The sequence below is a fragment of the Balaenoptera physalus genome, assembly GCF_965194825.1.
Source record: "Balaenoptera physalus genome assembly, chromosome: 1".
NCBI classification, from domain to species: Eukaryota; Metazoa; Chordata; class Mammalia; order Artiodactyla; family Balaenopteridae; genus Balaenoptera; species Balaenoptera physalus.
Window position 1 is genome coordinate 195,730,815 of NC_138882.1, and position 25,354 is coordinate 195,756,168.

The 25,354-nt window shown below is 55.1% G+C and overlaps 1 protein-coding gene across 1 annotated transcript; it reads left to right on the forward strand.

The window, feature by feature from the left end:
- Window positions 1–25,001, forward strand: SSU72 (SSU72 homolog, RNA polymerase II CTD phosphatase). Its single transcript, XM_082418419.1, has 5 exons — window positions 1–345; window positions 9,244–9,387; window positions 22,238–22,377; window positions 23,035–23,153; window positions 24,524–25,001. The coding sequence occupies exons 1-5, from the start codon at window positions 167–169 to the stop codon at window positions 24,623–24,625; spliced, it is 684 nt and encodes a 227-aa protein (XP_082274545.1). The 5' UTR covers window positions 1–166; the 3' UTR covers window positions 24,626–25,001.
- The last annotated feature ends 353 nt before the right edge of the window (window positions 25,002–25,354 follow it).

The following is a 25,354-nucleotide window of genomic DNA, read 5'->3' on the forward strand; positions in this document are numbered from 1 at the left end:
AAGCAGCGACGCGCTCGCCGGCCGGTCTGGCGCCCGGGGAGCTGGGCCTCCCACCGTCCGCGGTCCAGCGCTCTGGGCCGGCGCTGGGAGGCCACTGGGACGCCGTACACACGCCCGCGCCGGGCGTCCTTACGCGCTACGTCGCCGGCGCCGCCGCTTTCGCGTCATGACTTCCGGGCGCCGGGGCCGCCATCTTGCTCGCGCGGAAGCGGCGCGGCTGGGTGGGAGTCCCGAAGCGGGAGTCGCGGACCGTGCGGCCGCCGCCATGCCGTCGTCGCCGCTGCGGGTGGCGGTGGTGTGCTCGAGCAACCAGAACCGGAGCATGGAGGCGCACAACATTCTCAGGTAGTTGGGGCCTCCGCCCTGGCCCAGCGCGCTCCGCGGACGCCGGCCGACCGGCCGTCCCTCCGGCCTTCCCGGCCCGTGCTGGGCGGTTCCGGCTCCCGGCTCGTGCTGGGTGGCGGTGGCCGCGGTTCCCGGCCCTGGTTCTCCCTGACCCGTGCTGGGCGGCCCAGTTTCCCAGGCGGGCGGTGCGCGGCGGCCCCCGAAGGACGGCCGAGAGGCCTCGCCGCGTCCGGGCTCGTTGGCTCCAGGGCCGAGCGCAGCGAGGAATCGACAAAACTCGGTTCGCCGCGCGGTCCCCCACGTGTGCTTAGCGTCGCGAAAAATTCACATTCTGAGCCGAAATGTTTCCGGGTCGCCGAAACCTCAAAGCTGCTAGTAAACCTGAAAGGCTGATGCCGTTCGCGTCTACTTCGTACGCACGTCTGTGTATCTGAAAATCATGGCCTCTGTAAAATGCTCAGCAGTGAGGCGGTAAGTTGCAAGACGAAGGTTAGGGTCCACGAGAGGATAGGCCGGTTGTGCCCAGGGCGTGTCGCCTTTTTATCAAATATGGAAAACTTGCGCGACAGGATCTCAGGATAGAACAAGTCGTAAAAACACGGAAATGGCCTATTTTAACTTCATGCATTTGTGTATTTGCTTCTATCTACATTTTTCAAGTCTAATGCAAAAAAAATCCTTTCTCTTCCCTTGGAAAATCTCCAGTCGATAATTTCTGAACCACACATGAGTTTGGTTTCACGTTTCTAGTTTATATTTCAGTGCCAACTCCCCTTTTGTGACCCTGGTGTTGTATATGTTTAATAAAAGTTTATTCCCGTTTGATAAATTTTTTTTCGTTCAAAATCACTTTACAGAATGTGAATTGACCCCTTGAATTACAGTTAAAGTTAGGTGTACATGTCAACTTTGACAGTAAAAGTTGAAACTGCCTTTTCTTCCGAAGTTTCCTTATGTGGACATTACAGGACAACCATGCCTCGCTGCTTCTCCTACTATGGCAGTCAGCTTTGACTCTCCTGGGGAAATCAGAATTCTCCCTCGCCCCTCGTTTTTAATGAAGCTGGACGCACCAGGTGTCCACGATCTGCTAGTTATGAGTTTAATTCTTCCTCCATCTGCAGTATTCAGTTAATGTTGTCTGGTCTAGTGTGATATGCTTGGAACCTAACAAACCAACGTGGAGTTCGTTTCTAAACTAGAATTTTTTAAACTGTAAAGTTGTTTTAAAATTGGAAAAGTGCAAGAATTACAGTGTGCTGGATCTGATCCCCAAACTGCATTTATCTCTTCAGAGTCACTAAAAGTGGTAAATTTAAGGAAAAGATTGCAAGGTTCACGCTCCAGGAAAATTATTCAAGGAAAATAAAATTTAATGTCTTCAATTAGAATAACAAGTGATCTGGACACCACCTCATTCTGCTGGTTCTGGCTGGTGATCCTTTATTTAAACTCTTCTCTATCTGCATAACAAAGTTGGGGTGAAATCTTACAAAAAGAAATGTTTTTAAATTTCCTGTAGCAACTTTGTTAGTAAATCAGTTCCAAAGTCTTGCCGATCTGATAGCCCTGAGACAGTCACCGCAAGATTTAAGCCCTTGCTTAGTTCAAAGTAACTGGCACAGCCTTGGGTCTCCTGTGGAAATGAGGGTGCAGAAGAGCCCGCAAATAATCATCAAGTAGGAATGCTTGGTACTTTTACCCATTTTAGTGTCTTTCAAATTTACTCATGAGAAGAGTAGATTCAGAATGAGGGCAAAAGGAGGTAAGTTTAGGGTAACATACATTATTTGTATCATGAATGTGAAGTTATTTTAGACGTGGATCTTTAATTTCTAAAATGCTTATATTTGGGGGGTGTTTTCCTTTGTTAAAATGATAGTATTTGCTTGTTGCAAAAAATCCTCACTGTAGAAAATACAGAAGATTAAGAAGATAAGGATCACCGTACCATTTCGGTGTACATCCTTCTTTCTGGATGTTCTTGTGAATATACAGACACACTTAAGGGAGATCAAAACACTGTTAGGTAATCTTTCCACAGAACGTGAACATAGTTTGATTTCCATACTCATTTGTGCTTTTATTTTTATACATTGGAGTTGAACATATCTATTCATGTTGAGTAATAGCAGTGGTTACAAAACATGACCCAGTACTCAGAGCAATCCTGTGCAGCAGTCGCTTTGGTAACCACTCCCCGTAACAGGTGGTTGGTTTTCAGTTTTATAATGTCCACATCCTTGTGCCATTTTAAGTATCTTTGTACACTTTTCTAGTTATTTCCTTGGCATAAATTGCTGAGTCAAAAGGTAGGCATATTTTACATTTTCATACATTCTGCCAAACTGCCTTCCAGAAAAGTACCTATTTATAGAATTCCCATTTCCTCACAATATGGGCATTATTTACATCTTTTCATGCTGCTGGGGCAAAAGTATCTCGCCCTTTAGTTTTAAAATTGCTATTGAGATTGAACAACTTTTTGTGTCGTTTTCACTTTTGAAAATTATTTATGGCTTTATTTCGATAACTTACAGGGTTTAAAAGCATGTTTAAGAAATTTATATGATGGTTTTTGTTACAACTAGTAGAGCTTGTAAAAGATTTAGAGACTTAGGCCTTGAAGATGATTGTGAAAAGCATTTAAAAATGGTACGCCAGGGCTTCCCTGGTGATCCAGTGGTTAAGACTCCGAGCTCCCAATGCAGGGGGCACAGGTTCAGTTTCTGGTGTGGGAACTAAGATCCCGCATGCTGCAGGGCATGGCCAAAAAAAAAAAAAAAAAAGGTATAAGTGAAAACAGGAAAATTGTGTATGCAGTTTGGTTACAACTAAATAAAACTATGCATAGGAAAGCTTCTGAAATGAACTATCAAATGTAGTTGATCAAACATACACGCTAGGTCATTTATTAGTGAAACCCAATTTTATTTTTGCCCCCTTGAAAATCTGCTTAGGCTGTATTTTTCTGACAAGTCGAATACAAGTGTTAATAAATGTTGGCGTTTTCTAGAGCTAGTCATAATGTTCCCTGGGGTGATCATTTTTTATCTTTTGAGACTAAATTGTTTGAAATACTAGTTCTGGGAGCCATTCAGGTTTTTTAAGGGGTGCAGGAAGACTATGTTTGTTTCCACAGAGCCTCCTGTTCTTTGTACTCGGTGGATTAAGGTGTCCCTTTGGAGCCAATTAATTTATTTTTTTGTTCCAAACTCTCTCTTAGATGTGAAGGGGCCTGCTGATTTTTGGAAGCTGTTTTTAATTGTAGCAATTCAAAACAGATTTTAAAGAAAGACTTCTCTCTAAATTACTGTTTTCAATCATAACTTCCTGGGCAGTTTGATTTTGGGAGGATGAGCAGAGAGGCTGCAGATGTGGAAGAAACAAGGTTAGAATCAGTCTCTTGAGCTCGTCTGTGCCAGGTGCTTTGCAAATGCCATCTGATTTCATCCTCACAACTCTTAGGATGTGCACATGTACACAGGTGAGGAGATAATACCCAGAGCAAGAAGCCCCAGCTCATGAGTGACAGCAAGGATCTGGATACACGGGGCTCCAGTCCTGATGGATGAGTAGCAGAACTGATGGGATAAGACACGCGCTGGAGGAGGATCTAGGCTGTGGGGAGTGCAACAGTCAGCTGGGGTCCTGTGGTTCTCCGATCTGGGGTGGGGCGCTCAAGTCTTAATGTCATGAGTAGAGTATGTGGACCCCAGCCACGCTGGGATGGAGGTACTCAGACATCCTCTCCCAGAGGGGACTGAGTCTCAGGGCTGCTGGGATCTGAACACAGCATCTGAGTGAGCCCAGGCAGCTTGACACAGCACTCTCCCAGACGGTGCTAAACTCTCCCCTTGTCTTGAACATATTTCCAGAAGCCTCTTGTCCTAAACCAGGGAGGGATTGTCCCGCTATGCCCTGCGGCCCCTTTGGCTGCATTTTTGATGCTTTGTTTCTGGGTACACTTGAAGAAGGTAAACTGGAAACTACCTGGGGAGGTGGAAGATTTGATATTGTGTGTGTAAGGATAGAAGAGGTGCCTATAGGGGACACGTTTGCCATCATAGATTTTAAGGGACTCTGCGTTGTTTTTTTGCTTTTTGTCTTCAGGAGGCAGAACTAAGACCAGAAGGATTGGTTGGAAGAAGGTAGATTTCTGTTTGGATGTGAACATTGAGATGAAACTGGATAGACCAAGCATGGTATCAGTTCCAGCAGCTAAAACATTTTCCCCTGCCTTAAGGATCATCACCTCCAACCTTCTGTAGGTGAGAACAGGTCGAGCCCAGGGAAGGTAGTTGAGCGGGTTCACCATGGTTAGTAGCACTTAGCGCAGTGCTGGGGCTGGAACAGCTGAAGTACCAGATCTTGAGGACCTACTCTGCTGGCCCTGCACCCTGGGGAGGCCGACAGTGGCCAGCAGAGCAAGCTGGCCTTCGAGAAGCCAGGGTCGAGGAAGAGCAGGCCTGGAGCAGGGACATCTAAACAGGAGCTCTCTTGGGGGCTAAACAGAGTGGCACATTTGACAAGCTCCGTGCCTGGTGATCTCATGCTGAGAGGCCTTTTGGTTTCTTCTTGACCTTGTGGGAGGGTAAGAAAATAAACCCTAGAAAACACTGGGATGTGCTTAGGCTGACGTTTTACTAGTGGTGACATCAACTTTACTGGAATGTCAACATTTCAGGAAGTTGACCTTCCCAGGCTTGTGGCTATACCACAGTGAAACTGCAGGCAGGTGTTAAGTGTGATGGTGCTTGAGCACTTGATTTGTGTTGGGTAAACATGAGGTCATTGTGTAGCTAGAAACTGGGCTAATTAAGCAGTGGGCGATTTTACCTGTAGTAAAGGTGACTTATGCTCGTAAGCATGTTGTGTCCTACTCAGAGACAGGTCGTTCTTTCAGAAGGTTGGCAGTGGTCTAGGATTTCAGTCTTAGCCACGATAATGTTTTGAATTAGGTTAATAACCACACTATAGAAAATAGAAAAAAAATGGCATAACCCATACTGTTAATTTGGGTGTTTTCTTGATTGGTATTCATTTTAACTTTATTATTTTACCTTTAGGCATCAGGATAACAATTGAAACAATCCTATTTCCCAAAATTCAACATTTTTTATGATACTGTAATCTATCTTTTCTATAACTTAACATTTCTGTATCTTAACGTGTAACATAATTTCTATATCTTTCTAATAGATTTTTGATACCTATAAAGACAAGTTTGATAAATACTTGTCTGGAAGATTTGTTTAACATACAAAATAATTGGCCCCTGAGACAAAGCCTTTTGGTGGTCAGCAGTATTTTTAGAGCGCTCAGTCCTTTTATGTAAGAAACACATTGTCCCTGTACATAGTCACACACAAGATGGGCTGTTCTGTCAGTTGCATGAGCTTAGAAGAAACGGGGCTTCTGTTGTTAACTAGCGTTTTTGCCACTTGTGAACATTTTGTTGGGGGAAGAACAAACTGGGTTTCTTTTTGTGTGTGTGGTTTAAATTCTTCTGCCAGTAAATTCCTCTTTTGGGGTTTCATTTTATTTTTAAATATGCTTGAGTAACATTTCAGGCAGTTGGGGAGGGCAGTGAGGAGAGGGCAGCTGCGGCCCCCCTCCCCCGACAGTTTCTAGTAGGAGAGACCTCACCCAGCCTTTCAGAGACCCAGCAGGCATCCTCTTAGAAGCCCTGTTAGGGATCAGCTGGGTGGAAAATGGGCCCAGGTTATCTGTGGGGTGATTTACTTTCAGGGATATGGACAGTGTTTCACTTGGACACCTAACGCAAACCTCAGCCCCCGTTGTGACAGGAGGTGAGGGAAGGAGATTGTCCACCCGGCAGGAGGCGGGGGCATGTGAGACCCTGTGCTGGGGCCTCTCCACCTGGGGCCTCTTGGGAACCCTCTGGGCAGCTTTTCAGTGGCACACCTGCCCTACCCCAACCTGGAACACCCTGGGGTCCTGTCTGGGGCCTGCGTCACGGGGTGCAGGATGTGTTGGGAGCCCCCAGGCACCCTGTCTCCCGTCAACTCCAGCCCCGCCCCGCAGCTTTGCCATCCCTGGGCTTCCCCCGTCCTGTGTCCTGGAGGGTTACCTACTTTGTTCCCACTCCCAGAGCATCTGAGGAGAGGGATTGAGGTCTGTTTCGATCACTGCTGAATCCCCAGCACATATAGTAAGCTCCAGAAAATACTGTTGGATCAAAAATGGAATGGCTAACCTGCCACCAGTAGAAATGGTGGTGGTTTTTCAGTCTTAAAACTTTAGCCATTGGGGATTTAACAGTCTCTGCTGCTGCTGCCTGGCTAAATTAAGGCTTATTCACTATATATTTCATTAATGTATTTCAAGAGTAGTTGTGCCTGGGCTCATTTTAATAAATTTGAACTTACATTTAAGAGTTGGGCTCATGTAAATAAGTTATTTAATTATGAGTAAGTATCTCAAAGGAATGACCAGAAGGAAATAACTGAGATGTAGAAATACTGATTTTTTTTAAAAAAAGTGATGGAGGAATTGTGTCTAAATGAATCTTTCACTTATTTTTGTTGGGAAGCGTTTTGTTTTTCCCACTGTTCCCCCAAATGATTTTTGGGACTCCTTTTGGAGCAGGCTTCTTAGGTAGCTAGCTGAGAAAAGTGATCTCAACCGTGGTTTCTTATTCTGACCTGTAAAGGCACTATCTCTCACATATTTAACTTACTCATTATTTGGTTTCAAATGACTTGTTTAAAGCATCCACCAGAAGTCAGGCCTTTAGGGCTGCCACCAAAAGACAGGCCTTTCTCCCAAGATCCCGTGAACAGATGTGTGGCCTTTGGAGACAGGCCCGGGGTGGCCCCAGGTGTGTGTCGAGCAGCTGCATTCACGCAGCCGCTGTGTCGCCTCCCGGTAAGGTCACGCCTTGGGGTCCCTCTGCGGGGACTGGACTCAGCTTCTGCGGGTTAGTGTCTGTCCACAGCACACGTTCCCCCTCAAGGACCTGCTCCCTCCAGGGTATTTTTGGGGTGGGGGGCTTGGCACTGCGAGGATAAGCTCTGTGTTTCGGGCAGTTCTTGTGGAGTAGTGGCAAATCATGGAGCCAGCAAGACAAGCGTGGCCCACTGCTATGTGTCCCCATGGCTCTCATGGCCGTGACCTGTTCCCGGTCACTGTCTTGGGAGAGTGTGACCCCCGCGCGGCTGTTGTCAAGGGGGCCTTCATCCCTGGCTTGTTGGTGCTTTGACAGAAAACATTTCTTTTATTGTACGTACCTGACCTGGTGAGGAAACGGGTTGGGTGACGTGGTCTGTTGGGCACCTGCTGGAGCCTGTGGGCGGAGGTGTCCGCGTGGCTGGGCCCTTGCGTCCCAGCCTCCCTCTCCCCGGGGCCCGGAGCTGCACGTAAACAGGGGCCGGGTTGCTTGTGTTCCGTTTACAGCTCAGGTGGCCATGGCCCCATTCACTCCTCGATCGTGCCTGCTGTCCCCCGTGTTCTCCATCACAGTGACCTCGGGGGCCTGGTTGGGGGCACAGCTCGGGCCTTCCAGGGACAGAGGGACATGACTCGGCTTTTACCAGCTTCAGAGGACTCAGGCAAGGTGTTTGACCCAAACCGGATGAGAAGCGCTTTAAAAACGTGTGTCCGTGAGGCTCTGTCGCGCCAGGCGCAGTGGCTGCGCTCCTCGCGTCCCTCCCCGTTCTCACAGTGGCAGCAAGTGGCCTGTGGGTCCTTCCTGTCTTTTGTGGGAGGACAGCGGCTCTCGGGCTGGGCTTCTAGAAGTGCTGTGTCTGGTGGGAGAGGCCGCGGGTCTCGCTCCACGGGCGCCGGGGGCCAAGTGAGGTTTCCTCCCTTATCTGTCCGCCTTTCAGCAGAGAGGGATCGGTGCCCACGAGGGATCGGGGGAGTGGCGCCCGCGGACCTGGGCTTCCCCACGTGCTGGGACGTGTGTGCATGGACACACTCGCTTCTCCGTGGGCCTCCAGACGCCTGCAGCGCCTCCTGCTCACGAGGACCAAAACCATCTCCAGATGTGGCCAGACACCCCTGAGCGGCAATAAAATGCACAAAAAAGCTTGAGACAGTGCCCGCGGCCGCCTCAGAGCCTGCGGGGCCGTGAGGAGAACGTCGGGGCTGGTGGGCCTGGGGCCTGCTCCCGAGTTGGCGGGCAGGGATGCGTCCACACGGACGTTTAGTGACGTATAAACACGAGGTTAGGATGAGAAGGCCGTTTCACGTAGACGCTCTGAACACTCCCAGTGTTGGCTTCCACCGCTTGTGAGTTTGAGGGAACATGGGGTCTGCAGCAGACCCCCTTGAGTGAGGATGGCGTTGGGGCCGCGGTGTGTGCGCTGACCTTTCTTCCTTAGGGTGCGATTGTGGCTCGTGGACGCTGCCTGCCAGGGAGGTTCCCTCAGTTTATTAGGAGACACTTGGCCATTCCCTTATCTCTGGCCCTCGCAGCCGGCGCCTCAAGGTAGGAGGCCGGGGGTGTGTCCCTCTCCTCTGGGGCTCCGGGAGCTCCATGCTTGGTCCTGGGAAGCCTGCATCACGGCAGCTGGAAACCTGGACAAATGGTTTCCTTCTAGAGGGCGGGACAGGAGTCAGATGACAAGACGTTCTAGGTGAAATCTTCTCTCTACCACGTGTCTGTCCTGTGGCCATCACAGACATCCACCTCGTTCCCCTACGTTCCAGGATCCTTTGTCTTCTGTTTGGATTGGCTTCATCTAGCTTTTGTGTAACGCGCTATAGGATTTTTTAAAATTTGCAAATAAAATACTTAAAGTTAAGAATTGAGAAACATGTTCGAGACCAACAAAATTGTTCATATAGTCCATTTCCCGTTTCATTTTCCTTTTTAGCATTTTGTGTCTCATTTAATCCAACTGTGATTCTCTTTCGTTTTGTGTCTTTCAGCAAACGAGGATTCAGCGTCCGGTCCTTTGGAACAGGAACTCACGTGAAGCTTCCAGGACCAGCACCCGACAAGCCAAACGTTTATGATTTCAAAACCACATATGACCAGATGTACAACGATCTCCTTAGGAAAGACAAAGAACTGCATCCCAGTGGTTGCCCTTTAACCCTGTGTGCTTGTCTCTGACAGGTGTCACCTGTGGGCACCACTCAGGGGCACCTGTGAGGCAGGGGACGCGGCGGCCCGTTTGAGGTGTGCGGGGTCACTGGGTTTCTGTTCTGGTGCTCACGGGACTGTCCAGAGGTTGGAGCCACTCGGGGCCGTGGGCTGCAGTCCACGTGGACACAGTCGGGGAAGGTTGTGATACGGTATTAGAGCAGCTTAGGTGAGGAAGGTGGGACCCCGCCATCTGTAGCTTTGCACACTGCAGGTAGGTGTGCGCGTGGGTGTGCACTGGTTCCCGGGCGGCTGCCTCACACTCTGCTCTTTCTGGAGGGTCAGCTCGTGAGAGGGCCACATTGGGTGCCGAAGGAAGCATGGTAGAAGCAGGGAATTTGAGAGGACTTGACTTCCTTTCAGGAAGAGACAAAACAGACTGTGTCTGCTTCCTAAGACTCACGGGAAAGGAAGGTATTTTAAAGCCAGATTCGTGTGAATGTGACCCCAGGCTGTGGATATTAAGATCATCCTTGCCGGCCGGGTTTTGACCAGACACTTCACTGTCACCCAGGGCTGCTTTAAATTCCTGGGACGCCTCATGTTACCATGAGTGATGGTGGTTCTCAGGATGGAGACCAGACACATCCCAAGCGAGAGGAGTATAGACAGCGGGTGGAAAGCTTTCTTCACTTCGGCGTTCTTGCAATTGTGAATAAACTATGAACGTTCTCTGTACACCTATAGATTAATTAGTTAGCTGCGAGGGGCCCCGGAGATCATTCCAGCAAAATGTACTGGGCGCTGGTGGTTGCTGCATGCTCCACCCCGTGCCCGCTCCTCCCCAGCTGCAAGGGGAACGTTGGGTGGGGGCATTGGGGCAGAAACGCAGGTATTTCTCGTCAGTGCCCCAGCCGGGCACTGATGCTGGGGGTCCAGGACTCACGCCCACCAGACCCAGCACCCCCCACCGCCCCATGCAGCCCCAAGGCCCTCCCGGGGGTGCGGGAGCCCCAAGAGAGCCTGCAGCGCGCCTTGCGCACACACTCCTTTCTCAGAAGGCGCAGAACCACGTTAGGAGCAGCTCAGCGTACTGCCGGGGAGACGCCAGCTGTGTCCTGGGCTCCGCGTGGTGGTGCCATGCGGTGAGAGCCGTCCTAGCCTTGTGGAGAGGCGCCAGCCACGGCCGCCCCCCCAGGAAAGCTGTGATCCAACTCCAGGCTTTTGGTTCTTGCACTGCAAACTCTCTGTGTCGATAAGCTTAACTTGAGACCCCATCTAGTGAGTTGGCCAGAAAGTTCGGTCGGGCTTTTCTGTAGGATAAGATGTTACAGAAAAACCCGAAAGAACTTTTTGGCCAACCCAGTATTTTTGAAGATTATTGTTCAGTTAGCACCATTCGTTTTTTGAAGACTCTTAAACTCAACGAGAGAAACAGAAACAGATAATGCACTTACTTGTCTGTACTCCCTTAATAATTGTAAGTTAGGTCCTTTCACATCAGAGCTATTTCTGGGAACGGGCAGCATTTACACATTGTAGACCAAATCTGGAGGGATTTTGTACGTGTCCCTGGTGGCTCTAAACGAAGGGGCAGAGCCCAGCCTCTCAGGACTCAGACTCTCCTCTCGGGGTGACTGTGCAGGCCTGGTCTCCCCGGCAACATCCAGTGCAGGGGGTGGTTGGACCTGCTGTCAGGGCCCCATGTAGGGAAGTTGCCTCCATGAACCTCCCCCCCCCCGGTTGGTTGCCCTTCCCGAGCCTCTGGGAGGGACCCTTGTCGCTTTGCTGGCTTCACTTGGGTGGGATTTCTGCCTTCTGGGGCGGGTGGGAAGGGGCAGAACAAGGCCGTGTCTGGCACTGCGCTCAGCTCTGCCTGAGTCAGCCCTTGGCCAGTAACAGGAGCATCTGCCGGCGGGGCGGGGGGAGTCCACTGGGGCGCTGGCAGGACTGCAGGGGGTGGGGGGCGGAGGCCCTGTGATCAGGTGTGGGGCAGGGAGCCCCGCGTTTCCCCATGTGCTCAGGACACAGCAGACGAGCTAAAAAGCTAAGTCTGTAGCATATAATACCTGGGCATTTGCAGAAGTGGTGGCTTTTGTAACTTACAGTGCAAAGCTAGGAAAATATTGTAAGATGTAACCCAAGGATAAGACAACATTCAGTAAATGTTTGAATTTCCAGGGGAGAGAAGATGCCCCTTTTTGGGCAGAGCCGGGAGTTGAGGCCAAGTGGCTGGCAGGGACAGATGGGCCCTGGAGACGTCTGCGGGCTTTGCTTGGGCATCGCTCTGCCCCCCGTGGGCTGGGGCCTGGGACCCTGTGCTTCTTGAGCCCTCAGTGAGTTCTGGTCTGTAGTCGTTAGTATCCAAGCAGCTTATTTGTTAATTATTTGGCTGTAAATAGGGGTTTTGGTTTTGGTTTTCTCGCCACAAGCAGGAGTGGGGTTGGGTTGAGAGGCTCTGGCCTCGGTTCTACGGTGACAGGTGTGGCCGCAGAGCACCTGCCCACTGTCGCCCAGCCCTGTGAGGAGCTAGACAGCCTGGTGAGGTTTACGTTTCCCTCCCCTGCGGGAATTGTCGATGATAGTGCAGGAAATCTGGGTTCACCTGACCCTCACCAGACATGTAAGAGGGTCTTCTCTTCGGACGCCTCTAAGGCGGGAGCTGTCCTTGACTGTGAGACGATCTACCTGCTTCACGTGCACGGCTCCGTGGGTCCACGGGGTTGTGCACCCAGCAGACTGTAGGATGTTTTCACCCCAGGAAGCCCCCTGGCAGCTGCTGGCCCAGTCCCCGCCTGTGGCTCTGCCTCTTCTGGACGTTTCTGACCCACGGGTCGTACAACACGGGTCTTTAGGAGCTGGCTTCTGCCTAACGTCCGAAATTGAGCTGTCCTCTTGTCGTTGTCGTCGTTGAGCTGTCCTCTTTTACGTGTAAATATTCCCGCGGACCTGAAGTTTTTTCATCCCTTTGCCTTGGAGTCCTTTTGAATACAGAGCAGCTTCAATCTTGGTGTTCCGTTTGGGGGCTGTAGCGTACCTCCTGTGTCAAGTGGGTGGAGGCTTCCAGATCTTTCCATCTTCTGCCAGAGCCAGTTTCCACACCTGAGCTTCCTCCCGGGCTCTCCAGCATCGGTTGAGCAGAATCTGCGGCTGAACCTCAGCCTACTTGGAGCACTTTTGGGGGAAGATAAGTCATTTTCTTCTAAATGGAAGACTGGCCAACCTGTGACCTAAGGAACAGGGTCCCTGGGCCCAGTCACGGAGGAGGGGCTGCCAGGAAAGGTGAGGCTGGCAGTGTCCTCACGGCTCCAGGAGAGCTATCTTTCGTTGGTTTTGGATACTTGCTTAGTGAGTTACAAAACCACTTGTCTTAAAAAGCAAGTGAATGTGTGGCTGTAAATATAGTTCATGTGATTTTTAATACATGCAACCAGTTGCTCCCCAAACAGTGAGTTGAAGTGCAGATATAACTAACACTTGCCCAGATCCTGATTTTATCCTCGTAAGTGGAGGCTGCGTGTTGAACTTGTATCTAGCATACTTTCCCACTTTCTCCTGTGGCTCTTTTGTAATTAAGTACCTCTGGGGTTTAGATTGTTTTTTAACTATTTGTTTATTCATTTTCAGTTTCTCAATTTCATTGTCTTTTAGGCCTTAGATTAATTTATGTGTATACTCACTTCTCCACTGTGTAATTTTTGTTGTCTTGGGGTAAAAGGTAAAAATAAATGTGATTTCTAAGAGTATAAATCCCACAGCCTCCGGACCTCCATCCTGGGTATGAGGTTAGTGGACGCGGCAGCTCCGTCCTGCTCAAGGCCCCTGGGCTTTTCCAGAACCTTGTTCTTGGGGTCTCATCAGACCCTTCTCGCCTTCTCGTGCTGCGCTCGGTGGGGTGGGGTGGCTGCCCGGCCCCCGGCCCTGCCCTGAGGACGCTTCCTGCACTTCAAGTCCAAGCCCCTTGGGCTCCCACCCTCAGCGTGTCCTGCCTGACCCCTGTCGCTGACGGTCCCTGGTCACCCTCACTGGCCCCGTGTGTGCTTGGCATGAGCTCGCCTATGTGACCCCATCTCATTTCACCCTGGTTGGCAGCTGCGGTTTCAAGTGGTTATTGGAAACAGTGTTTAACATACGAGTGTTCCTAAGCCAGACACTGATTCCCAGGGAGGCTCAGATCTAGTTTTACTGGTACTTAAGCTTTTGGATTTTAGAAAAGCTCTCAGGCTTAAAATAAAAATTAAGGCCTTCAGATATTTCAGATGAGGCCCGAAGAGAAGCCTTCATGTCTGGCAGACATCGCCCCAAGTTGAGCAGCTGGCTGGCCAGGGTGGCTGCTGGGTCCCTCCTGAGTCGACAGCAGGGCAGGTCGGGCCTGGTCCCCGCGGCCTGCGGCAGGTGGGATGCAGACGCGGGCGTGTAGCCAGTGTGTGACGCCGCAGCCCACGCCGGTCGTTTCCCTTTGACTGGGGACCAGGGTGGCGAGGCCATTGCCGACCCCGCCAGAGCTCCCGCCGCCAGCCGCAGGAGCAGTGGGGCCTCGTGACAGCTTGCGGTGAATCGGTTCTTCGTGTTCGCGGGTCCCGGCAGTCGCCACAACCCTTTGAGAGTATTTCAAGCCTAAAGCTGTTTGCTGTCAGCCTTGCTGACACCCGGGTATGCTGAGGGCACCCCTCGCACGGCTGGTGGCTGAGTGTGCTCGTGGCCACGCACAGCAGCTGCAGCGCCACCCGCCCGCCCGCCGGCCTGCTCTTGAAGCCCTGGCCTCACCCCCCAGCTCCAGAGGGGAAGGGGCCCGATTCAGAGCCATGGCGGGCTGCAGTTGGGCCCCTGTGCTGCCCCAGCCCCGTGGCTTGAGGGAGACCTCTTGCATCCGTGCTGCTTAACGCTTTGCCATGAAAACACAGACTGGGGGCCTTGGAGGGGAGGGTGTCTCCATCCGTAACAGGTGAGGGTTGTCAGGGTTCCCTGGGGGGGGAGCAGTAGTCAGCCTCTGGCCGCCTCCCGTTGGCGCCTGGCGTGTGTCTGGAATCTGAGTTCGAGGTGGCCGTGGCCTGTGGCCTGTGACCAGCGTCGGAGGGCTGGCCGGCTGGTGGGCATCTGGGTGATCTCTGACAGCTCCAAGGTCGGGGGCCGCGTGGGCATCAGGAATGCGCTCTTCCCCGCCTCGGCAGGGCTTGTGAGGAGGTGTGGGAGTGGGCTGGGCGGGCCTTGCTGCGGGCAGGTGTGGGTCTAGGTGCCAGCACCGTGTGGGTATGGCTTTCCCCCTGGCCCTGCACCCTGACGGGGTCCAGCCACGTCCACCTCGGCAGTGATCACTCCTCGTGTGGATAGGGACTGAAGGAGTGAGTACACCAGCGGCCTCGTGTCCAAGCTGCGTCGCCAGCAGGTACCCCAGGCTCCTGCCCCTGAGATGCCCCGTCCACACGTGAACCTGCACCTTCCTGATGCCATCCTCTAAAGCGAGGGACTTGAGCAGGGCGTCTTTGGGGGGACACATCCTGGAAACTAGAGAAGCACTGTCATGGGGGCCTTCAGGAAGGGTCTGGGTCGCATGTCCGCGTCTGAGGGCAGGGCCTCTCCCTGGCACGGGGTTGGGCTCAAGGAATCTGGCCGCAAAGCACCGTCTCCGCGGCCACTTCGTGGAGCGTCTCGCTGGCCCGCGGGTGCCACCTGTAAGCTGCTGACTCTGCCGTCGGCCTTTCCCTGGCTCGTGTGCAGGAGCACAGCCATCCCGTCCCAGCGCCATCAGGACAGGCGGGGCGTCACCATGACCACCAGAATAAGAATGGACAGTCTGTCAGGACAGGCTCTGCCAGGCCGTGTCGGGCAGCCCTTGGTGCATCCCAGGTACCTGGGGACACTCGGCAGTGCTTCTCCTCTCTGCTGCTTCCTGCCTGAGAGGCTCGCGGCCCTTCCGTCCTCTGCTGCTGTGTTTCTCAGAGGCCTCTCGACCCTGGCTGCTCCCGCGGGTCCCTACAGGGAACCCTGCTGGGCACAGGTGGGTTGGTTTGCAGTGACCACTGGCCTCTTGGACCAGCCCCCCACCCTCCCTCCATCTGAGCCCGGCGGTTTGGTTTCTTGTGCAAACTGCGTGGTCTCGAGAACGCCAAGCTTGGCCAGGGCTCAGCAGGGAGCACCGGGGGTCATCCAGGGATGTCTGGGTCGGTGGCCACCCTGGGCTTGGTGCTGTTCCTGCTTATATCACTCAGTAAGTGGAATTTCAGTGAGGGCGGGGGTCATTTTATTTTTCCTTGAACTCAGCGTTTGGGGTGGATCTCGGGCGCTGCTGGGCGGTGGGCGGTGGGCGGCCAGGAGATCGGCACCCAGGGCATCACCACGTCGTTCCCCCACCGCACCCCCACCTGCCGCCGCCCTGTGATGTTTGGGATTTAGTCTGTTTTGAACCATTTATGTAGAAATGATTTGGTATTTGCAGACTAATTCATGATCTGAGGGTTTTTTCTCAAAAAGTAAGTTAATTTTCACTAAAATGCTCCAACCTAGGACTCAGGCTTTCTCTTTTGTTTTGAGGTTAAAATTTTTATGATGTCACACAGCTGGAGGGTAGGTATGTGTCTATTTGAAACAAAACACTAAGAGGAAAGATATTTTTCCCATTACATTTTTATTTATCCAGCCAATTTATTTAAAAAAATTTTTTCTTGAGCTTCCTCTCAAATTTAAATAAATTTAGCATTTTACCCTATTTGGACAAGTAGTCTACCACTTTTATTTACTTTTTAAAATAAATTTATTATTTTTGGCTGTGTTGGGTCTTCGTTGCTGCACGCGGGCTTTCTCTGGTTGCGGCGAGCAGGGGCTACTCTTCGTTGTGGTGTCTGGGCTTCTCATTGCGGTGGCTTCTCTTGTTGTGGAGCATGGGCTCTAGGCACGCGGGCTTCAGTAGTTGTGGCACACGGGCTCAGTAGTTGTGGTTCGCGGGCTCTAGAGCGCAGGCTTCAGTAGTTGTGGCTCATGGGCTTAGTTGCTCCACAGCATGCGGGATCTTCCTGGACCAGGGCTCAAACCCATGTCCCCTGCATTGGCAGGCGGATTCTTAACCACTGCACCACCAGGGAAGCCCCACTTGTATTGTTTAAAGTCTGCTAAAGCCGCACCTGGTTAGACGGTGTAGTCTGTCTCTGCCATCTGTCCCCTTCGGGCTGAGTTAAGGCGGCTTCTGAGGTCGGTTTCTGAGGAGGAGACATTGGACTGGAGGGTTGCAGAGTCTGCTTTCTGGCCGTCACTGTTTTGTTTTGTTTTGTTTTGTTTCTAACACCATTGTGCAGGGAGTGTTTCCTTTGAAGAAGAGGGATGGCGGGTTCTCACCTCCCGGGCCCCAGGTCCTGTGCAGAAGAGGCCGGGCGAGCAGAGCCCGTAGGATGCTGTGCCTGTCCCGGGAGGGCTGGTGGCGGGGCCCTGGTTGATCAGACGGGTGAGTGTTCCTCGCCTGCCGGCCCAGGCTGTGTTCTTGGCGGGGTGGGGGGGGGGGTGGCAGCTGCCCTCCGGGGGTCTCCACACGACCGGGACGTGCTCTGGAAGCCGGGCCTGTGACTAGTGTGGGTGCAGCTGGTCACACGTAGAACATGATTACGGATGAAACGTATTTGCTACTTCCCAATTCATTTTTTGCTGACTTTGGCCCGACCAAAGCGACCTCGCTGCTACGTTGCAGTCTGGGGAGTTGTAGTCGCGCCTCTGCTTCGGTTTGTCCTGCCCTTTCCTGGCTGCCGGTGGCCCTGCTCGCCCGGCCCCGGCCCCACCGCGGTTCGCAAGAGAGAGGCTTCTGGTCCCTGTGGGCCTCAGGCCGTTCGGAGCACCCTCTCTGCACATGCTGCTCAAGAGGTTTGTTTTTCTAATTTCCATCATTCTCTTTCTGCGTGACACCTGTTCCAAAAAATGGCCCAGTTATGCATCCCGTGGCTCCCTGCGCTGTCCTCCGGGGCGTCCTTTGTGCAGCACGCATGTCTGCGGCACCCAGTTTGCTCTTAAGTTTTCCGTCTGGGGATGTGGCGTTTCACAGACACGAGGTTGTCACCTGTCCTGCCTCCCCCAGCGGCCAGTGACTGCTTCTCGGGCTTGTGCTTTTCACGAGGCCTTATGAGGCTAATGGCTCTGACCCAAAACCCTGGGGGTGTTGTGACAGCAGACTGTTGGCAGCACAGGGAAGGCATGGGTGAGGGCTGGACCCGTGCAGCCTCGGTTGGTGCCCATCTGAAATGAAGGTGGCAAGGTTGTCGTTAGGTAGTGAGTCTAAAATTTGAGCAAAATGATTAAATTGTTCCCAAGATGGGGTGGGAGGCCTGTCTCCCTGCAGAGCTGCACATCCGCTCAGTGCCCAGGAGGCTTCATGTGCTGGGAGGGGGCTCCTGGCTGCCTCCCCCTCCCCCGGGGCGGGCACCCCAGAGGGAAGCCCCACAGGTGGGCAGGGCTCTGAGTGGAGTCTTGAATCCAGCAGAGAAGAGCGCAGGGCCGCTGACCAGGGGTCCAGACTGTTGGATTTGGGGTTGGGAGGTCACCGTGGGCCTCCAGAGGCACGAGGTCCTGCTTGCCTTGGTGCTGTGCTTGGCCCAGTGGGTTTGCAGAAGCCCCAGCTCTTGCCCGGGGCGTGGCTGGCCAGTGGTCACCCGTCCAGGCCAGCGAGTGCCTGAGCTCTGCCAGCCGGGGGCTGGTCCTTGTCTTCGAGGACCTTCCCGCAGAGGCACTTGGGCCCCTGTGTGAGGGGTGTTGCGTCTTCTGTTTCAGTTGGATCAAGCTCAGAACTGGAAGTAGAATTAGGTTGGAGGGTGCCATGGGATTTGGGTTCACACCCCAGGCGAAGCCTCGAAGCGGGAAACGCCTGGTGGCGTTTGGGGGCAGAGGTGCTGATGCCGATGGACCAGAACGTCCTCGGGCTCCGCTGGGTCAGCATCCGAGGAACAGCTCGGATGAGGGCGTCCTCTCTCGGTGAAGCACACACCGCAACGGTCCAGCCAGGGCCTGCCCGAGCCGCCCCCGCCCGCTCCATTCCCAGAGCCCCGGTGCGGGGGCAGAGCCGGGCTCCCGGGCCTGGCTGTTGGGAGAGAACACGGGTGATGGCGGCCGGCGGGCCTGGGAGGCCACTTGCTGGAAGCGCCTTCCCGACAGGGCTCAGTTGGCACTGCCCCTGGCCCCCTCGCCCTCTTCCTCGGGGTTCTGACTCTACTGGAGATCCTGCTTCCGTTCTCGGGGTTCCGAGGCTGTCTCTTCCCAGGTTTGCCTCCATCACGTGCGCTGGGTGATGTTTGCGCGCGACCAGCCTGAACTGTCTCACCTCCGACCCTGGGAAGGGAAGCGCTTCTGTCCCTGGGGGAGCGGGAGCCTGGCCGGTCCTCGGCAGAGGCCTGGGCCCTGGGCTGGGAGGGGACGTGGGGGCGTGAGCTCCACTGTTAAACCTCCGAGGGAGCGTCTGACCCCGTATGTGGGTTCCGTCGGCGCCTCACCCCCGCCCTGGAATCGGCCCATCCGTCTCCTCACTGGTCTGGCCCCAGCCTCTGCCCTCAGCCACCTGCCTTCACAGGGGGCATCTCTGCTTTGACCCCAGGTTCCCAGCGTGGGCTCTGCGCACCGGGCCCTGCTCTGTGCCGGCCTGGCCCCCTCTGCCCACCTCCCGGGCCCTCCTTGTCCGACGGGAAGCAGAGCCGCATCCTCGCCGAATCCCCCCACACGGCTGGGCTGGGGCGGCAGGAGGAATGATATGCTTGCGCTCCGAGGGCTCGGGAAGGCGTTGCCTTGGGCGCCCGCAAGTCACGTCCGCCAGACGCAGTCAGGCCCGCATCTCTCAGCATCGCTGTTGAGACAGAAGCGTTCAGCTGAGCCTGTTTTCTGTGCTGAGCACACGTACGTAGGATGAACTCGTGGTTGGGGGCTGAACCTCACATCTGAGAAGTTGCCTTGAAATAGAGCAGACTGGAGCCCTCGGGCACCCGGCTCAGAGCAGGTTCTGCCATCCCGGGCGGGCAGCCTCCAGGCCCAGGTCCTGGCTCGAGGCTGGTCTGTGGTCCCTGTGGGTGCATCTCAAACCCTCCAGTATGTTTGCCTTTTGCCCTTGAACTTTGGACACGAGCCTCCTGTGCCTGCTGTGTTCCCCTCAGGACAGTCCCTGGGCCCATCCTGAATCTGAGTGCTTCCCGCGGGGTCGCTCCAGCAGGCTTGCCGGTGCTCATGTAGCAGCTTAGAGAGCGCGTGCTCTCCGCCGACAGGGTCTGCATTGTTTGGTGGGTAGGACCCCAGAGTGTTTCAGAACGATCCTTTGTTGTCGTACTTCCTGTGGCAGCAGACAGAACCTCTCGTCTTTCTGGGGCCCCCACCCTTGAGGAGCTGCGGATCTGCACCGCAGAGGAGGTGCCCACGCCGCCCTTCATCTGTCCCAGGTGAGAGGGGGAGACCCGCCCTCTGAAGGTGCAGCGGCTCCAGGCGTGAGCTGGGGTGCAGCCCAGCAGACGTGGAGCAGGGGCGGGGGCCCAGACACCGCGTTCTCTGCCTGCACCCACCGGGGCCTCTGTCCGCCTGGGTTGGGCTCTTGAGCTGGCTTTCCCCGCCCGGGGGCTTTATTTCTGACAAGCGTGTGAGCTCAAAGGGAGGCCCCAGCCAGCTCTCCCTCCCTCGAGGAGGCTTCCTGCCTCGGCAGGTCGGCTGGCCCCTTACCCACTGTGGTCAGCCAGGCCTGCCGCTGCCTCTGGGCCCAAGGTCGCTGTTGGCTGCGGGAGCACCTGCGTGGGGTGGGAGTGGTTCTAGGGACCTAACGTGTCCTTCCCACCTGGCAGGGCCCCAGGGGGTGGTCCTGGCTGCCCGGTTCCCTTGCAGCTCTGGTCCACGGGCTCGGCCTTGATGGGTTCGGTGCAGATGCCTCGAGTGGCCAGGGCCCTGCAGGTCGTGGCTCAACCAGGAGTGCTCGGCCCCTGCGTCTGCAGCATCCCAACCTCCGTGGGGTGAGCACGCTACCCGCCTCCCTCCCTCCCTCCCTCCCTCCGTGTGCAGAGCGTGGGCCTTCCCTCAGAAGCCAGACCCTAATGAAGGCTTTGTCTTGGTGGCAGACGACTGTCGCCATCTTGATCCCCACTTTTCCTGTCTCACCGTGGTGTGGAGGCGGGAGTTCAGGCAGGTCCCTGGGAATCCAGTGTTTTGTGGTTTTATCCTCAAGGACCCCACCCCCACCCCCACACCCCACCCCCCCCACCCCCACCCCCACACCCACACCCAACATGCGCTGTCGTTGGTCCTGCCTGGCACGGCCTGGGCCCTGCATCTCCGGGATTTGCCAGAAAACAGTCTCAAAATGTCCCCGTTACTCCTTCCTTGTTACACCGATGAAGGTGAGGCTTTGATCTCTGAACTAGGCCTTTTGTCCTCAGTTACGTGCAGCTGAGTTTCATCTGTTACATCATCTATGTCCATGATTGAGGGTCAAGGAAAGAAGGAAGGGGCTTTGCAAGACTGCTGGGGACCCTGAGGAGCCCCCGAGCACCTGGTGGCCTCCCCTCCTAGGGGGCCGTCACCGTGAGCCTTGGTGTCACCTGAAGCCGGGCCGTCTGGGTGGCCGGTCTCGGAGCCACTGTGGGAGTGCAGGGAGTTCCACCACCAGCCCTGCACCACGCGGGGCCTCCCTGGCCCATGTCTTTCTGCCGGACGTGGGTGCCAGGCGTCCGAAGGACCAGGTTCTGGGGAGGAAGACCTAGCTGTATCAGCCCAGCCGCTGTGGGCAGCCAGGAGGTGGCAGGGCCAGCCCGGGGACGCAGGCCAGCGTGAGGTGGCCGTGGGTATTACGCTCGTCCGAAAAATGGCAAGAACCAAGAACGCCCCACAGCTGACAGTCAAGTGTCTTTTCAAGTGAAAACTCTTAATTAAATGTATTTTAAAAGCCGTTTTCACCATCCAAGAAGGTAGGAAATGTATTTTGAGTAATACGAGCTTATTGAAATAAACTCTCATAACTTAAAATCTGGGAAAGACAGTAAATGTATCCCTCAGAGTTCCTAAATCAGCTCATCTGTGTTCCTGAGTAGAGTGGGCAACATGCTTGTTCCAAAGGTTCCGGAATGACCCTTAGAGACCACGGGCTTCGTCTTTGTGGCAGTGAGCCCTCTCCTGGGGCCGAGGACACAGCCATCGGGGTTGGGGGTGGGGGTGGGGTCCTGTCTGGAGGGTCCCAGAGGAGGCACTTCCAGCTCAGGGCCGCCTGCTTGGCACAGACCTCGACCGCGGGGCCTGTGTGGCCCATCCGAGCTCCGAGGGACTCGGCCCTTCCGGGTCCTGGGCCTGGGCTCCCTTCACTCTGCTCTCAGCTCACCCAAGGCTTCTCCCTCCTGGACACTCTTCATGTCCTTTCTTGGGTGGGCTTCCGGATTTCCTCACTGCCACGCTGAGCTAGGCTTGGGATTGGGTTTCCAGGTTAGCTTTGTCTTTGCTGAAGGGCTTGGGTTCAGCATGAGCGTTTGCCAAGATGCTGCAGGACGAAAAAGGCCATCAGTGAGTTCCTGGTGGCCCAGTGGTTAAGACTCTGAGCTTCCACTGCAGGGGGTGCAGCTTCGATCCCTGGTCGGGGAAACACGGACCTGGGAGAAGGCTGCAGACACTAGGTCTGCTTTCTGGAGAGGCGTGGGTCCGAGGGCAGCCGGGAGGCTGGGCTGGGGGCGAGCACGCTCACCTGACTTGTCTCCTGCGGGATGGGGGGTCGCGGCCCAGCCTGCCGCCACGTGCCTCCGCGCCTCCGTCGCCCTGATGCTCCTGCTGGGGGGGGGGGGGGCGGGGGGGCTGCACCTACGCGGACGCTGGGGGGGGCGGGGCCTTTATCCAGAGTTCCTTAACTCGGGCACTCAGCTACACGCAGAACGGCATTTTACACATGCTGGACAGAAATAAGAGGATCAAGCCCCGGCCAGAAAGGTTCCAGAACTGCAAAGATCTGTTTGATCTGATCCTCACCTGTGAAGAGCGGGTGTACGACCAGGTGGTGGAAGGTAAGCGCAGCAGCCCCAGCGCCCGGCCCTGTGCCGCGCCCTCTGTCCTGCTGTGCGTCCGGCGCCTCTGAGGCAGCGGGCTGCGCTGTGCGCAGTGTCTGATCCTGGCCCAGGGCTGGAGAAGCGTTCCCGGTGCGTCTTTGGGCTCCGGCAGGCAGGAGAAATCGGGCAAGGCCATGGAGAGGTGGACAGAGGGCCCCTGACCTGTGTGGGCCCTGGGAGGGGGGTAGGGGCAGGAGATGGTGGCCTTTGGGCTGATCGTGTTCACCAGGGCAAAACCACCTGTGCTGGCCAACAGCATAGTGCGGGTTTAGGGCCTTTGTAGCACAGAAAGAGCACGTGTGGTGCGGAGGGACCGGGGCCTGGTGCTTTGTAAGTGAGGGTGCTGTCAGCTGCTCTCCCGTGGGACAGGCTGGAGTTTGCGGGTGTGACCAGGTGGCCTGGGGTCCAGTTTCATGAGCACGAGCTTTCCTGCGGTCCCAGCCGTATCCGGCGTGAGGCTCCTCCCGGGGTGCGGGGCGGGGAGTGCTCGGCCTGGTCAGATGCTCTGATGTCGGTCCTTAACTGTATCCCCGAAGGCCGGGGAAGGCTGGGCAGCGCACAGCCTCCTGCGCTCTGTTCTGAGGCCTCTGACTTCCGTCCTCTTGTCACGGTCAGATCTGAATTCCAGGGAGCAGGAGACCTGCCAGCCTGTGCATGTGATCAATGTGGACATCCAGGACAACCACGAGGAGGCCACCCTGGGGGCGTTCCTCATCTGTGAGCTCTGCCAGTGCGTGAGTATCGGGCCCTGGGCGGGCCTGTGTCCCGCGCACAAGGGCTTCGGGGTGAACGTGACGAGCACACCACTCGGTTCACGGTCTGCTTATTGCCAAACGTTAAAACCCATAAATGCAGAGGTGCCCACAGGTGACAGTCACCGAGTCAGCTTTGGCTAAAGAATCCACCTTTGAGCGTTTTAAGTTGATTGCAGTGGTGAGTGACCTGCCCGGGTCTGGCTTCTGTGGAGATGGCTCCCAGGACTTAGGCCCCCTGCCAAGACCCCAAACAGCTAGAGGAGCCTGGGAGCCCCCAGAGGTGGCGTCAAAGGGCTCTGGTCCTCTTCTGCCCCCGCACTTCTCATTCGACATCCAGCCCTCCCTGAGTGGCCCTGGGCATCTTCCCTTGTGCAGGAAACCCCAAGAGCTTTTGCAGCCACTGTGCAGCTGTGCTCAGAGCCAAACATTTCCTCTTAGATGTGACAAAAGGACCTACCCAACTCATATGTCTTGTCATATCTTTGGCCTGTGGCTTTTGCATTTAGGCCAACTAACTGTGAGTGATAGAAAAATAAAGAAAACAAGAGGCTTAACCAAGAAGTCTGGAGACAGGCAGGCCTGGACGGGTTTGCTGTGTGAGGGGCCCAGGCCCCTGCTCTCTTGCTCTCTTGTTACTTTGCCCAGCACAGCTTCTGTTCCCAAGGTGTCTCATGGTCCAAGGTGGCTGCTGAAGCTCCAGCAATTGTTCCCATGATCTGGCCATCATGCAAAAGGCAGGGCTGAAGGGAATGACACGTCCCAGAAATAGCACACGTGACACCCACTTGGGTCAAGCTGGCGAGAGCTTGCAGAGGAGAGGCACTGCTCACAGGCCGAGACTGGGGGCAACGAGGTGCCTTGGCCGCAGGCCAGCCCTTGCCAGGACAGGCGGGCTGAGGAGCTGGCCCCGGACCACCCTGGGGCTGTCCCCTGGCAGGGCCGCCTCCTTCCAGGGCAGTGGTTCTCCACCAGGGGACATCTAACCACACACCCGGTGGGCCTCACAGCCGGGAGAGACGCGAGTGGCAGCTGGCGGCTGGGGGCCACAGGTGCTGCTCAACCCCCTACAGCGCGTGGGACGGCCCCTGGGCTTCCTCACTGGCTGGCTGCGGGCCCGCGACGGTACCGTCTGGGTCGGGTCTGCTCGTTTACAGGGTGGGGACAGTGCCGGCGTCGAGCGTCTGCATGTGTGGCATCTGAGGCCACCCTCCCTGCTGCAGCTGCTCGTGTCCCCTCCCTGTCGGGCTCCCCTCGGCCCCGCCCCGCACGCACGGGCGGCACCAGGCCGGGGCGGGGTGGGGCTGCCTGTTGGGGGCGGGCGGCTCAGGGCGGCTCTCCTGTGGCTCCAGATCCAGCACACGGAGGACATGGAGAACGAGATTGACGAGCTGCTGCAGGAGTTTGAGGAGAAGAGCGGCAGGACCTTCCTGCACACCGTCTGCTTCTACTGATGGCCCGCCGCCCGCCTGGAGCCATCTTGCTGAGCTTCCTTTTGTTAATACTTCTTCCTTCCTGATATTTGTTTTTACCTTTAGGTATTCTGCCGGTCAACGGTAGCAGTGCCCAAATAAACTGTACATATGAAATGAGAAGATATACATAAATGCCAGATTACAAACAATCAAGTTTTTCCCATCCCACTTTTACTTATGAGTGGGATATTGATTATAGTTTTTTTTTCTTTAACCAAAAAAGAAAAAAACGGTTGATAGCACATTTCCCCCCAGCCATCTGCCTCTCCCTGAGCGCCCCTTTCCCATCTCCCCTAACCGGCTGCAATGTACAAATCCCTGAATAAAGCAACAGGCTGTACTTTTTGGGAAGGAACCTGCCATTGTCTCATCAGTAGATGTTGCTCTTCGTCCTGGCTTCATGCGGAGTACGCTGCCTGGCCTGGCCCTCCCGTCAGGGTCCTCAGACGGCAGTCCGGGCCTGTGGGTCAAGCTGAGCTCTAGCACCACCCCGAGGGCCTCCTGTCCACTGGGACTCTGGAGGAATGTGGCACCTGCTCCCTGGGTGGGGACCCGCTCATGCCTGGTGACCCCTCCTGGTTTCCGCAGGCATGGAAAATCTCAGGGCCCCCGTGGGGCAGTGTGGGGACTCCTCTGTGGGCAGTGCTGTCCCCGGCCTGTGGATGATGGGCTGGCTCAGTGACCCCTCCCCAGCACCCAGCGACATGG

Excerpts from the sequence above, each read along its gene's own strand:
- SSU72 (XM_082418419.1), top strand. The coding sequence starts at position 167 with ATGACTTCCGGGCGCCGGGGCCGCCATCTTGCTCGCGCGGAAGCGGCG. Across the intron at positions 9,388-22,237 it reads CTTAGGAAAGACAAAGAACT|CTACACGCAGAACGGCATTT; the intron begins GCATCCCAGTGG and ends TCGGGCACTCAG. Across the intron at positions 23,154-24,523 it reads TCTGTGAGCTCTGCCAGTGC|ATCCAGCACACGGAGGACAT; the intron begins GTGAGTATCGGG and ends CTGTGGCTCCAG.